The following is a 13,973-nucleotide window of genomic DNA, read 5'->3' on the forward strand; positions in this document are numbered from 1 at the left end:
GAAACATCCATGAGCTTCAAAGGACATAACTTAAAAGGTATGCATCAGCAAAAGATACTCTGACAAGAAAAAAAAAAACTTCACCTCTGACATTCAAATATTAAGATCTCAATTACAACACCGCAAATCTCTATCATTCTCTTCCAGGCAAACTCCACACTCCAAACCCAAACACTAAATTTTCAGGTCACAAGGGAGGAAGGAGTGAGGGCATGGTGTGCAGGCCAAGTGGTTCTACCCCGACTGAGCACTGCAGTCACCCAGGGAGCTTTTCAAGAATACTGATGGCTGGATTTACCTGTTGTGGTTTGACTGGTCAGGGTGGGACCCTCCTAGCTGTGAAAACTGCCCGTGTGATTCTGATGTGGGATTGGGCTCACCAACATAGGCTCAGTTCAACTTCGGGCAGCAGGGTCAGGTGGAAATGTTTAACAGCTGGCTGAGTACAACACCAGAACTCTTCCTGAGGGGTGAATTCTGCAGGCTACTTGGAGAGATTAGAGTAGCAATAAAAAGTCAACTTTGTTTTAGTAGATCTTGTTTATTCCTACAACTTAGAGGGAAGAATGGGCTCAGTTTGATCAATGGTACAGCTTTGCATTTTTCAGGCTCCTTTTGCAGTTTTTCTCTGGTTATAAGAGAGGAACACTTGAGGGCACTCATTACCCATCCACAGGCCTCTTTCCTGACCCCAATTGGTCTGGCTGGAGGCCCAAGCAGTTCTTTGTGACCCAAATTTGGATGTTTTTGAAATGCTGTCAGAGTGGTGGACCTGAGTCCACTAAGCTATCCCAAAGACTAACAAGGTCACTAAAAGCAAGTTAGTCATTGTCAATCAGCTCAGGCCAGATGCAGCTTCCCTTGTATTCCTGATTCCCCAAGCAAGGACCTGAACCCTGTTACAAAATATCAGGTTCAGGGAAGTCAGTGATTAAGGGGTACCAGACATCTAAATCCCGATGCCAATTTCTTGGGGAAATCGGCAGCTTTCTGAGCTGGCCCAGAGGCAGCTGGGTAGTCTGATCGTGGGAAATGGCTTAGGTGTCATTTCAGAAAGCTTGTACATCAGAAAGTCCCCCAAATAGCAGACTTTAAGAAACTTCTTACTTATCCTCAATTTCCATTTCACTTTGCTTCCTGATCTTGGGTTGTAGGTCTATTTGGCAAGCAAGCACTTTTCTTTTGGGTCTCTTTCCATATACTCACACACATAAGTATGTACATTTTAATCTGATTTGTATCATGTTTGTAGAATGTACTAAGTCAATACCTCTGGATTTGATTTGCCATATGGGTTGTTTTCCAAGTAAGATCCAAGGTGGAAACTGCGATTTGGGAAGGCCTCAGACTTTTGGCCTTTTGGGGCTGGTCCCCCTCATTGTCTCCACTGATGAAGAAAAGCTTACAAATAATGCTGCTTGGGTACTGAGACTCCTGCCTACCCCCACCCTGTCTCTAACCCTGAAATTATTGTGTCGCCTGGAATTACTCAGCAAAATCATCATTTAGAATTATTTAGGTTCACTGCATTGGTGCCAACCAGTAAGTGCTCAACCACTGTTTTTATGTAGTTACTGGTTCTTAAAAATGATGTCAAAAAGAGTCCATCAATTTAGTTAGGGCCAGGCTGCCAGATAAAAGTGAATAGTTGTTAAACACGTAGCAGCTTGGAAAAAAAAAGATAAAATAGTAAGGTGTATTAGATTCAAAACAGATCCCAAGAACTAAAAATACTAAGACAAAGAGGAGAAGAGTCTATAGCTTCAATCTTTGGTATCATCCATCTTACAGTCTATTAACTATACAAAACTAGGAAAAGTCCAAAATAGTTGGATATATTTAAGCTGTTTTCAACATGTAATTAGAATTGCATATTAAATCTGCTTTTCTGTATTACACACAGAAACTAAAAAAAGAGCAGGAAACAAATTCCCAAGGATGAAATCTCCACATTTATTTTTCTTTCATGTGCATAGAAAATGGCAGTGAACTGTCCTATGAAAGAGGCAGGGAATGGCCATGGCGCTGCTATACCAGACTGGACTTTGTGCTTCAAAGGTACACTACTCATTTTTAAAAACAAAAGATGTAATTTGTTTTTAATCGCTAACAATTCATTGGATTCCCCATTTGTTTTCTCAGCTGTCAGTTTCTTCAAATCTCTTTTCAAATGACACACTGCATTACAAATGATGGCACTTAACCAATGTGGCATTTCCATATTTACACCAACAAAAGAAATTTACAAGACATAATAGCATACAATCTTGACATTTAGTAATAGCAATAAAACATGAAGGGCATCCATTTTATTTCATTTTCTGTACAAACTATCAGAACATAACTTTATTCACATTAAAAAAATCATTTTTAATTTGATTTGACCTACACATACCCCATCTCCTTTCACCCATTTCCCAAATCTCTCATCACATCGCCCACACCTTCACCAAACTATGGAATCTACAAGTAATTGGATCTAACACCTAAATTAGAGCTTAGAAAGTTCTCTCTCTCTCAAATGTTTCCTCACTTCCCTGATAATTCCTCAAAAAAGAAAAAAAAAAAAGCTCTTCACTCATTCCTTCCATTTCACTTTCACATTTCATCAGCAAATCAGCACAACGGAATTTTCATTTCAATCCAAACGAAGGTAGAAAGAAAGAGTTCCTCTACTGAGCATCTTGATGCTACACCCACGAGTCTGGGGACCCTGGGTACTGTTCTGCTCTATAAGAAGGTCGTTTAGTGGAATAGAAGTCTACGTAATTTGTGGTTGATTTCAGTCCATACTGTGTTGAATAATCAGTAGAAGCTGGAAAGTGAACTCGGTCATCAAAATAGGGATCTTCATAGCGATGAGGAGACTGCAAATACAATCTGTATGTATCAAAGTTCTTTCTCTGCGTGTCATCTTGACTGTAATAGAGCTGTTGATGCTGTTGACAAAATGAAAAAGCAAATAAATCAAAGCAATTTTTGGGAATACATGTTAAAGGAAAATTAATGTGGACTTCCTGCTTCATATTTTTAGAGCAATATTCAAATTTTTTATGAACTTATGGTTCAAAGTTGTTTCTGGTATACACTGTATGTTTACTGATAGACTTTAAGTATTTTGAATTACAGTTACAGTTGGGCTTGCAGTTTGTTCAAGTCCTGTCCTATAACCTCTAGAAATTCATGGTTCAGGAAAGCCCAAGATAGCCCCAGGCTAGCTTCCTCTTCCTCCTCCTCAGAGGCCCAGTTTGTGCCCTGAGGTGGAAAGACCTGTTACTTGGGCATGCCCAAGGAAAGGATGGCCTTGATTATTGCATTGACACAGGGGAATGATTAACACATGATGGATTAAGTTGGGGGTTGGCTTTTTGGGCTTTGGATAGTTGTACCATTGTAGAACCATCTTTTACCTTAATTTTTTTGTAGAACCATTTTTTAAAACAGGTGCCTCTGAGAAGAACATTGACTCCATCCCTCACTTTTAGAGAAATATGTAGTCTGGTGAACAAGTTACACTTTGGACACCCTGCTGTACTACTAAAAGAATAAGCAATCTCCAGGCACAAGAGCAGTAAAATTAGAAAGGACACATGAGTAAATCCAATTCTAAATGAAAATTCTGCCCCAAGCCAACGCTAATAAATTTGCTTATAAGGGAGCAAGGTGAACCATAAGTGGGCATCCACACAGGGCACCTGCTCCCATTTCCTTTGGGGTTGTCTCTATCTCTGACCTCATATCAGTTTCTTCAAATATGTTTAGAGAAAAATTGTCATGTCTTTCTAATGTCTGTGTTTCCTCTTGATCTTGCCCAAATTCCCCCACTCAGTAAGATTTGACAAATTTACACACAGATTATCAACATCATATTCTGGAACTAAATGTATTCTAACATTATATGAATTTAAGAACTAAATTCTTTGTAATTTAAGAGTTATGATTCTGAGAATATTTCTCCTGACTAAAAAACTATAGTATAAATTATGAGTAACTTGGGAAGTTCCTTTCCTTCCATCTACAGAGAAAAGGTGATGAAATAGAAGGAGGTTTTGGAGAATCCTTAACTGAAAGATGGGATACAGGCTTGCTTGCCAAACCCCACTTGCTCATATATTACTGGAAGGTGAAAGGAGACAGCAGATGACCCATGCGGACATGGCATCAGGAAGGACCACCCTGAATGCAGAACGCATTAGGCCTCCCATGAAAACAGACTGAATGGGTACAATCTATGGGAGAGTGGGGTTCCCTCCAGCAGTGGTGAGGCCACTTTCACTTCTGAGACTAAAGGAGACCTGGCCATGGACTCAAGCATTTTCAAACCATGGGAGTCTGAGTGGGAGGGAGTCATGAAGATGGAGAATGAGGTGCACAAAGAAGAGAACCATGAGATGAGAAAATGGAGTGTGCTTATCAACCTTTCCCCACCCAGAGGGAGGAGGAGATTTTAGAGATTAACAGGGAAAATGACAGCGTGGAAAGGAAATTGTTGGATAAAGAATACGAGTCAAAGACTTCACAGCAGGTTCCCATCAGTGGCATGGTGGTCTCAGCAGCACCAATTTGGTTATTCAAGGACATAAGGCTACTGTGCAAGTGATTTGCTTAAACCATGATGAGCTTCCGAGGAGTGAAGACCCCCAGAGAAAGCTACTCAGCCCCTGATGTACTGGCCCAGCTCTGGTAGGTCACCGGCGCTGCCCCCTTACGGTATTGATGCCTGCTAATCGGCCTTCTGTAAAAATGATATTGCAAATTCACCTGTAGCCGTCTATTTTGTTCTCTTGCTGGTGAGGAATAGGAACTGATGTAAATTGGTGAAGGTTTGCTGGAGCCTGTAAGAAAATATTTTATGAAATTAAAACTAGAGCTCATTACTCTGGTCCATTAAGCTGCGTGGGCTCTCTTCACTAGCACTGACGAGGCCTGCCTCCCCAGGGCCAGCAGACTGGCATAGCTTGGGCTCCCTGGACCTGGCCTGGCTGCTGCCTACCCTGGGGCTGTTCGGAGCTAACGAACAGGCTGTGTGTGCTTCACCAAAAAGAAATGCCAATGCACAGCTCATCCAAAAAGGGTTCCTTCTCAACTCCTGCTCATCCTATGGACTGGTCACACCTGAAGATCTTCCTGGTTGGCTCTGAACAGCAGCCTTACTCCTTTAGACTGAGAAACATCACTTTTCCAAAGCTATGAGCTAGAACACTGGGGTCAGACAGGAAAAAGGAAACATTGGAGCAAGCTCCGTGCCTTTAAAACAGCTTTGATTCCAAATTCCAGGTCCTGGAAAGAGCAGGTGCAGGTGTACTCTAAGTAGTCTGGCTACATAGAGGCATATTGTGTTTGCCATATTACTACTTTTTACTTTTTAAAACAAAAATAACCTGGTGATTAATTGTCTTTAAGAGTCCACGGTAGACTCCTGATGCTGATGATGTCATAGGTTACCCTTCTATTATTGTTAAGGCTGGCAAAGATTTTTACCTGTTTTTTTTTTTTAATGAGGAAAATGAAACATACTTGAGGCAAATTAGTTTATTGAAGCAAGCAAAGATACAGAAGGGTGTGCATGCTAAGAAGGCAATCTTAAAATAAAGCAGGCTGCTGCAAATCTGAAGTAACAATGCATTTCTGTTTGAATGTGCAGTTCTTTTGCAAAGAGCCTGATGTTGGAAATGTAGCATATGCAATTTTCTGAGCTATTAATTGCCATAGTAACAACAGTCGATTAGTAAACAGTCCTGTGAAATCACAATTTCAAAGACAACAGCACAACTGAGACTGCTCCCCCAGCAGTTAAGTTGCCATCAGCTTTTATTTCTTTTTAATAAATAGGTCTTTTGAGGAAAGAGTACTTTTTCTGATAGCTCACACTGCCTTATTTGAAACCTCTAAAGTAGTTACAATATGCAAGATAGTTGAGAATAGGCACAATATGAAATCTTAGTAACCCTTCAGGTTGGCATTCTTTCAATCAAGTATATACATAGCTTTCAGAATAGGACACAAAATAGTAATACTAAGAACATTACTTTTGTTATTCTTAAAAAATAATCACTCTGAGGAGAATCACATTATACATTTCATTATTCATTCAAACTTCCACTCACAGGCCAGCCTAGGAGATATGGCCCTGCAAAGTGGCACAGAGCTTGGGTTCTCATGCGCTGGGACATACAGGGAGAGACCACACTGGAGCAGGCAGCAGGGGAGCCAGAAATCTTCTCATTTGGATGCAGTGCTTTATACCTCAGCTTATTTAACTTATAACAAGCAGAAAAGGCAACAGCCCCCCGAAGCAGGAAACAGAGAGACTGGAATGTGGTTTGCTGCTGGGGGACCGTCTCAGTGTAGGCACGGGTGATTTCCCAGGCTGCCGGCCAAGTGCCTGGGAACACACAGCTTTTCAAGGTACTCTATCACACACCCAACTGGCATCTTACCAGGGTACAGGCCTTTCTGTGTGGCATCCCCTTGGCTATTGTAATACTGCATAGGTGGCTGGGTCCTATCGTATTCAGAGCGAGGGTCTCTGATTCCTAACAGTGCTGGTGAGGAAGAGGTGCTGCCGACTGAAGGGAGAGGCAAAAGCAGGAGGGAGAGAGAAAGAGGAGAAGAAATAGAAATCAGATTGTCAGTGCCCCTGGAAAATTCTCTCTGACAAAACAAAGGTCAGTAATTAGAAGTGCTGTGCAGCTGCTACTAAAAAGTCAGCTCTGAGCAGCGCTGAGTTGCACGGCAGTCAGCCCTCAGTAACTGGAAGGCGACCTGCAGGACTGCTACTGGGAAGCACTGTCAAAACCTGAGCTCACAGGCTGCCCAGCTGGGGAGGCACAGCACAGAGGTCAAGCAGGGTTCCCCAACAGTGGCCTTGGCCTAGATCAGGCCCATGACAATGAGCAAGAACAATGACTAGCCACACCAGAGTTACATTTCCTGCTGTATGGGCTCAGTTCATCTGCCTGGAAAACACCCATCTCTTAGGCTTTATGTGTAAGTTTTCAGTAAATAAATAGATTTGGGGAGGATATTTTGATTTATAATTATTTCAAAAATATCTGCATTTTCAAATGTGTTTGAATAAGAGTACCCTGCCCATAAAATTTACAATTCTTTTTATGGTGATTGGCTGTGGTGATCAGGGAAATTATGTAAAATCAGTAAGCCCAGCTCATCCAGAATCTTATGGTGCTGAGAAGACTGGCTCACAGGCCCAGATTTTTTATTCCAGCTTGAGCTGAACACTCTATGGCTACATAGGTTTCTTCTTGGACATTTTTGCCTGAAAGGAAAATACTGCATATCTTTTTTTTTCTCATTAAAAAAAAATCATCTTGCTTGCACTACAGTTGATTATAAATTAGAGGTCACTCAGTCACCTGATCGACTTGAAAGCAGCAGCACCCAGGCCCTGCCACCACCAGTGGGTTTGCATGCACTGATACTTTCAAAGAAAGACTGATGTTGAAATTTTTTCCTTAAAACGTCTCTTCAATGACGCAGGGTTGCTTTGTGTGCTTACTTTCTAGAAGGTGCTAGGACAGAGAGCAGACCCACTTGCCTCCCATATGTACGTTAGCAAGACATCGGAGGTGCCCACCAACAGCTTCCACACTAGTGCTCAGGGATGGGTAGTCAGTCCTTAGAGTAACTAGAGAAACAGTGTGAGTTACTCTACCTCTGAACAAACCCCACAGAGGTACCTAGGAACTTGGGTGGGGACTCAGCAACACTGTCCTGTGTGTATAATCAAAACAAGTTCGTTGTTTAGTAACTGTCTTTATCGGTCTGAAAGTATTCTTTTGTCTGTATATATGCCTTCTTTTATGCAGCCAAGCCTCTTACTTCCCCTTGTATCCCTAACTCCGAGTCCCTAAAATAATTCTCAGCATTTTAATAAAAGAAGACAGCCTCAGGTGACACCTGGGAGCTGGGCAAGGATGTCAAATAGCAGGCACAGGTCTCTTTGAAGAGGACAACCCGTAATTTAAAACTAAGATATAAATATACACCATACACATAGGCACAGATAATTTTAAAAAATTCCTAGTACAAGTGGAGACATCCAGTTATGTGACAAAAACCACTGGTCACATATTAGTCTTCTTGGACACATATGTCCACATGAGAAATAATACTGCCAGTAGTAGCACAGTTGAATACAACTGATGATATTTATATGTCAGAATAAGAGATTTACAGTCAAATAAAAAATTACTTTCCCTGTTTCATTAGTTAAGAATTAAATTTATAGGACTGACTTGGTAGTAATATTCTGTCCTTACATGTAAAAAAAATTAGTCTGAATCTCAAAACATTTTTTCTACCAAATTAAACTCAACCAGTAAGTAAGTAGCAAATCAAAGGGAATTCCTGTAAACCTACCTGTAGGGCCTGCTCCCATCGGTCATGGAAGGAAGCTGCTGGTCTGGGACACAGCCAGGGGGCGGAGGTTTAACTGGTGAGGAAGGTATAGGAGATCACAACTCTCTCAGGCTGCGGGCATCAAGATCCTGTCTAAAGGACCTTGTATGAAAGAGTTTTCACCCAGAAAACTCAAAATCACTTTGGAGGAGATTCTAAACTTACAGCCAGCAGGTGGGCACAGCAACCACTTTCAGGCACAAATGTGGGGTTCTCAAACTGTGCTCCTAGCTCTCCTGCACCTGCATTCCCAGGGCAGTTTGTCAGATGTGACTGGTAGGCTGCTTCATAAACCTCATGAAGCAGAATCTTGGGGGAGGGGTTGGGATGGAGGGCCCTGGAACACTTGTATGCATTGCAGTTGGTGTAAATTTGCATAAACTTTTAAAATGAAAGGATTCGTAAAGTGAGTTTGTTGCTTACAGTGGCAGTGATTCCCAGGGACTGGGGGAGCAAAGAGTGTTTGAATATGATAGGCTTAATCAGCTTATGTTCAGTCTTATCTGGGTGAGAAACAAAGCCTGTCACACAAACATTCTCACCAAAAAAAGCAGAGTATACCCACTGACCTGACTGAATGATGGGTGACATCTGTTGGTTGGTGGTAGACAAGGAAGGATGTGATTTGAAACGGTCTCGCTCTAACGTTGACACAGGTGTAATAAAATGGTTCTGATTCCACCCATCCTGTGGAATTAAAGGAGAAAAAGAAACCTCTCAAAATGAATAATGACATTTCATTACAATAAATGACTATGGATGTGTGCTCTGATGAATGCTAATTATGCCAGAGCTATTCTTGTAAGTTACCTTTTTATAAATGCTCCGGAGATCCCGATACTGCCATAATGTATTCAAGACCTGGGCTGCTGCCTTCACCACTTTCAGAGATCTAGGGAGAGAGAGTGGATGTTAATGACTGTGCACGGCACAGCCTCAGGCTCCTAAAACATTCAGGCTGCAAACCAGTGGCCAAGAGGCCATCTCTCCAAGGACCAGACAAAGGGCATGGAAGCTGCTGGTAGAAAACACCACCAAAGAAGCAGGTGCACCTGGGAGTCAGGGCTGGCCAGGGGTGGTGAGAACCAAATCGAGGCTCCCAGGTGGTCAGCTTGCAGTGAGAAGGAAGGTTTGGCATGAACCTGTGACCTCTAAGTTGAGGGCCTCTTTTAGCCTTCCTGTGAGAGAGGTCCCCAGACACTCCCCTCCATGTCTCTCAAGGCGCTGACTTTGCTGGGGCTTTGGGATTAATGTGACCATGACCACACATCCTGAGTGTCTGAGGATCCCCTTAAGTTAATTTAATATGTCTCCCCCCATTATCAGGCCTTGATAAAACACGTTCATTGCCTTATCTTTTATACCTCTATGTAAACAAATGTACTTATGTGCTCTAATGTTTGATTTAGAAAATATGGTCAGTTATTACTGCCTTTCTCTGAAGACATGGTGCTGAAGCCAAGTGCTCTGTGTAAGCCCTGCTACCCTGAGTCACTGCATCTCACCCTCGGGCCGCTTCAGCAAAGGCCCTCAGATCCCTACGTTGGGGGTGGAGCAGTGCTCAGGGAGGCGGAAGTAAGGATGGCTGACTCCCTTTCTTCAGAATTCATTTTAACATTAAAAATTGACTTTAAATATACAACATAGATCCAAGATCTGATTTCCTTTTTTCCTCTGTATCTTCCCAATTAAACTCTCCTGAACATAGGAAGAGAGGTGAACAGGTGGTAAGCACCGTCTCCACCCCTCATAACAGGCCATCTGGGTTGCTAATGATTCCAAGGTCTTTGGTGAAGGCAGAGGAAAGGGAAATTTGGGGCTTTGCCCCCTCTGTTCCTGGAGGTAGGGCATTTCTGGATTCCTGCCCCGCTCCCACCAAGACTCCCTCTTCTCAGTGTTCCTGACAAGTCAAGGGCAGAACCAGGTCAAACCAACCCACTCAAAGCCTTTCTAAATTATGTGTTTTCAAAATGGACCACAGAGCAAGGAGATACTTCAAAGAAATGAACAGAAATGAAATTTCAGACACCCACAGTGGACTCACAGGGTCTTAATGCCTCCCAGCCATCTCATTCTCAGGGTCCTGACTTTACTGCTTTTGTTCATCTCCCTGCCTTTAAGTACTAGGCAGCAGGGACAGAGGCAGAGAGGCAGACCCTGTGCCTGGCTCCCAGGGCTACCTGAAACACTCAACAAAGCAGGAGCATGCCAGGTACACACCCTGACACAAACAGCTGGGCTACGGTATTTTTAGAGACAAATTCTATGAGCAGAAACCTGACTCCTGAGAAAAGCAAGGGAGTTTCTCTGTTCCCCTTTGCAGCACAACTCCTAGAAAGAGTTACATATTCTCATCTCCAATTTCTCTCACCTTATCTTCTTTTAAACCTATGACCTCAATATTATTCCACTGGAGTCTCAACCCTCATCCCTATCGGATTGAGCAGGATCACATGGCATGTGCTCACCTTTGAAACACTTCCTTCACTTGGCTCTGGGATACCACTTGCTCCCAGTTTTCTTCTGAATAATCTGGCTACTCATTGGGTTCATTTACTGGCTCCTCATCTCCTTGGTCTCTAACTAGGAGGGACATCGGCCCTTGAGCCTCTTCTGTATCTATATCTTCTACTTTATTGCTCTCAGTCACTTCTCTGAGCACGCCATTTATACACTAATGCCTCCCCAAATTTGTATTTCTAGCCAGGACCTCTAATGCTGAACTTCTGCACATTCTCCTGCTGACCAGACACTCAGGTGGATGTCTAAAAGACACCTGAAATGTGACATGTCCAAAACAAACTCCTGGTCTTTCTGAAAACCTGCTCCTCCTGCAGGCTTCTCTATGTAGCTATGTGGCAATTCCATCCTACAGTATCTTTTGCCAAAGACTTTGGAATCCTTCTTTGACATTTAGCTCTTCTCACAGTGCTCGTGTAACCCTGTAGCAAATTCCGCTACCCTACCTTTCAACTGTGTCAGAACCAACTACTACTTCACCACCCCAACTGCTGCTGCCACAAGTTTCCAGTTGTGGGGACAGTTTAAAGGTATCACTACGATACCTTTAAGGAATGTCAGATCCTACCCTTTCTCTGCTCAACACTCCTAATGACTTTCGGTTTTACTCAGAGTAAAAGTCCAAGTCCTTATGCTGACTTTTCTTCCGCCTCCTTTCCCCTTGACTTGCTTTTCTGGTCCCACTGGCTTCATCACATGAGATACTCTCTGTCTCAGGGCCCTTCTTTTGTAGTTTTCTCTGCCCGACATGCTCTTCCCTTAGAGACCACGCCACTCTCTCCCTTTCCTCCCCTAGGTCTGTGTGCAAAAAAGTCTCCCTGAGGCCTGACTGTCTGTTTAAAGTTGTGATCTCCTCTCTCTACCTGCCATGCCCTATCACCTTCTCTGATTTTTAAAAAAGATTTATTTATTTATTTCTAGAGAGGGAAGGGAGGGAGAAAGAGAGAGAGGGAGAGAAACATCAGTGTGTGGTTGCTGGGGGCCATGGCCTGCAACCCAGGCATGTGCCCTGGCTGGGAATCAAACCTGCGATGCTTTGGTTCGCAGCCTGTGCTCAATCCACTGAGCTATGCCAGCCAGGGCTACCTTCTCTGATTTTATTATTCGCTCCACCGCTCACCACCATCTGACAGGCTGTGTTTTTCCCTCAGTTGATGCCTCGCCTCGCTCACCCATGGAATACAAGCTGGCTGAGGGCAGAGGCTGCTGTGTGCACTGCTCACTGCTGCAGCACACAGTGGTAGGCAACACGTACTTGGCAAATGCATGATAAGGGAAGGTAAGTATGTGTTCAGCAGATAACTTGATTTGATGTAGGACTTTCTGAATCTCTTTGGAAAACAAGGATTAGATTTGGTGACTTTTTTTTTTTAACTATACAAAGTTTTGGCACTGGTTTGGGATTTCTCCCAGCTTCTTTGTCTGCCTTTCACAAATGAAGGCTATAACAAAATTTTAAGAGCACAAAAAGTGATTATGGTACCTCTCCAGGGGAGGGGACTTGGGGGGGGGGCTGGTTAATGGACTGAATCTTAGCTTTATCTGTAATGTTTCATTTCCTTTAAAATAAGAGTGTATGTTTTTATTATTAACGAAATTAAAATATACATAAGTAAAGGACTGAAAGGAAATACGATTAATGTTGATAGGTATAGTTTCTGGAGGAAGAATAAATTTTTAGAAATTCCTTCAAAAGTATAAACTAAATGACAAGACTTAGTAAGTTCTAGAACTAATTGTCACTCAGCCAATTAATAATTATTTACTGAGCACTTATGTTAGGGGTCAGGCTTTGTTATAGGTGCAGAGAATGCAGTGGTGAACAAAAAGACAAAGTCCCTGCTACGGAGGGAGTCAGAAGCCAGAGGAAGCCATAACAACTTACAGGGGGAAAGCAGTGCTGTGAGGAACGGAGCGGGGGTAGGGGGTGGAGAGTGGGGCCGTTTTACTAGGATCATGTGGCTGCTGTCCTCTTGTGTTGTGTGGGCACCAAGTAGCCTTCCTTTCCACTTCCTCCAAAGGAATCTCTGAGTTGAAACTAAGACAAATTCATAGCCATGCTATAGCTCCAGGACAAACACCTTCTATCTTTGCCATTGATTCTATGATCCCTGCTTTTCTTGCTTCATCAATTAGGTGTTACCCAGAAGCAAAGTTAAACGCAGGAAGCAAACCAAGGGCACATCTTGAGGCCACAGAGCAGGCTCTGCTGCAGAGTGGTGGTTTTAATAGGCTATATGACTGTGAATGCCTGCCCCAGCAAATCCACTGGAAATGGTTAGCTTGTTGGCATATAAAAAATGCCGAAATACATCCTTTCTGATAGGAAACATATCCTTGACAAAAGCCCTTCTTACAGGACCATCCCAGGAATTAGAGGCTTGTGATCTCATCTCCTTGCAGCAGACTTGCCTGTCTCCTCTGCCCTTGGTTATGTTCACCAGTTTTTCTATGCCCCCAGAGTCGGCCAGGGCTTTGGCATTCTCCATGTTTTTGCTGGTGACCTCATGCAGAGCACAGCAGATGGCCGCCATGGTCTCATCAGACAGCACGCTGGGGCCGGTGCCTCCAGGAAGCCGGTTTACCAGGTCTCGCATGGCGTATTTACCTGCCGGGTGCAAAAGATTTCATTCTACTTTCAGAAGGTTTTTGTTATTGTTCTTGATGAATTGTGACTGTGCAGTCTCTTAACAACAAAACCTCAAAAGAGAACAGGTAAAAAAACCATGGTAGAGAATAAAATGAGAAATATTAACTGTAAGAAGAATGGTAACATTTATTGCAATGTCACTTGAAGAAGTTTCAACTGGTTTATAAGACATTACTGTAAATGGCTGAAATAAAATGTAAATCAGTGTATAAAATCAAGTTGCTTTAGTTCAACTATTTTCATTACAGAAAGAAAGAAAGGAATTATGATAGTAAATTTAATTCTTGATTCAATGTTTATGCATCAAAAATACCTCAATTTCCTTTTACAGCTTTTGAAAACTTTTTGTTGAATACGGTTTAAAGCTGGACAAAGTAAAACA

At 42.7% G+C, this 13,973-nt stretch overlaps 1 protein-coding gene and 1 long non-coding RNA gene across 12 annotated transcripts in view; both read right to left on the reverse strand.

The window, feature by feature from the left end:
• Nucleotides 1-1,932: 1,932 nt before the first annotated feature.
• Nucleotides 1,933-13,973, reverse strand: part of PKP4 (plakophilin 4) — a 255,291-nt gene continuing 243,250 nt past the window's right edge. For 8 of the 11 annotated variants that reach the window (XM_028509729.2, XM_028509727.2, XM_036023444.1 and 5 more), the window contains 6 exons: nucleotides 13,354-13,549; nucleotides 9,232-9,313; nucleotides 8,991-9,108; nucleotides 6,441-6,569; nucleotides 4,762-4,835; nucleotides 1,933-2,939 (listed from right to left, as the gene is read on the reverse strand). In XM_028509729.2, the coding sequence (XP_028365530.1) occupies nucleotides 2,691-2,939; nucleotides 4,762-4,835; nucleotides 6,441-6,569; nucleotides 8,991-9,108; nucleotides 9,232-9,313; nucleotides 13,354-13,549 (848 nt within the window). In that variant the 3' untranslated portion in view covers nucleotides 1,933-2,690. The remainder of the gene's footprint in view (nucleotides 2,940-4,761; nucleotides 4,836-6,440; nucleotides 6,570-8,990; nucleotides 9,109-9,231; nucleotides 9,314-13,353; nucleotides 13,550-13,973) is intronic. The other 3 variants (XM_036023445.1, XM_028509730.2, XM_028509731.2) reach the window with 2 other exon arrangements.
• LOC118500104 lies at nucleotides 9,544-13,166 on the reverse strand. Its single transcript, XR_004902634.1, has 2 exons — nucleotides 12,028-13,166; nucleotides 9,544-11,821 (listed from the first exon to the last, which is right to left on the reverse strand). It is a non-coding gene; the product is annotated as an uncharacterized LOC118500104 (long non-coding RNA).

Source organism: Phyllostomus discolor, chromosome 4 (assembly GCF_004126475.2).
Source record: "Phyllostomus discolor isolate MPI-MPIP mPhyDis1 chromosome 4, mPhyDis1.pri.v3, whole genome shotgun sequence".
NCBI lineage: Eukaryota > Metazoa > Chordata > Mammalia > Chiroptera > Phyllostomidae > Phyllostomus > Phyllostomus discolor.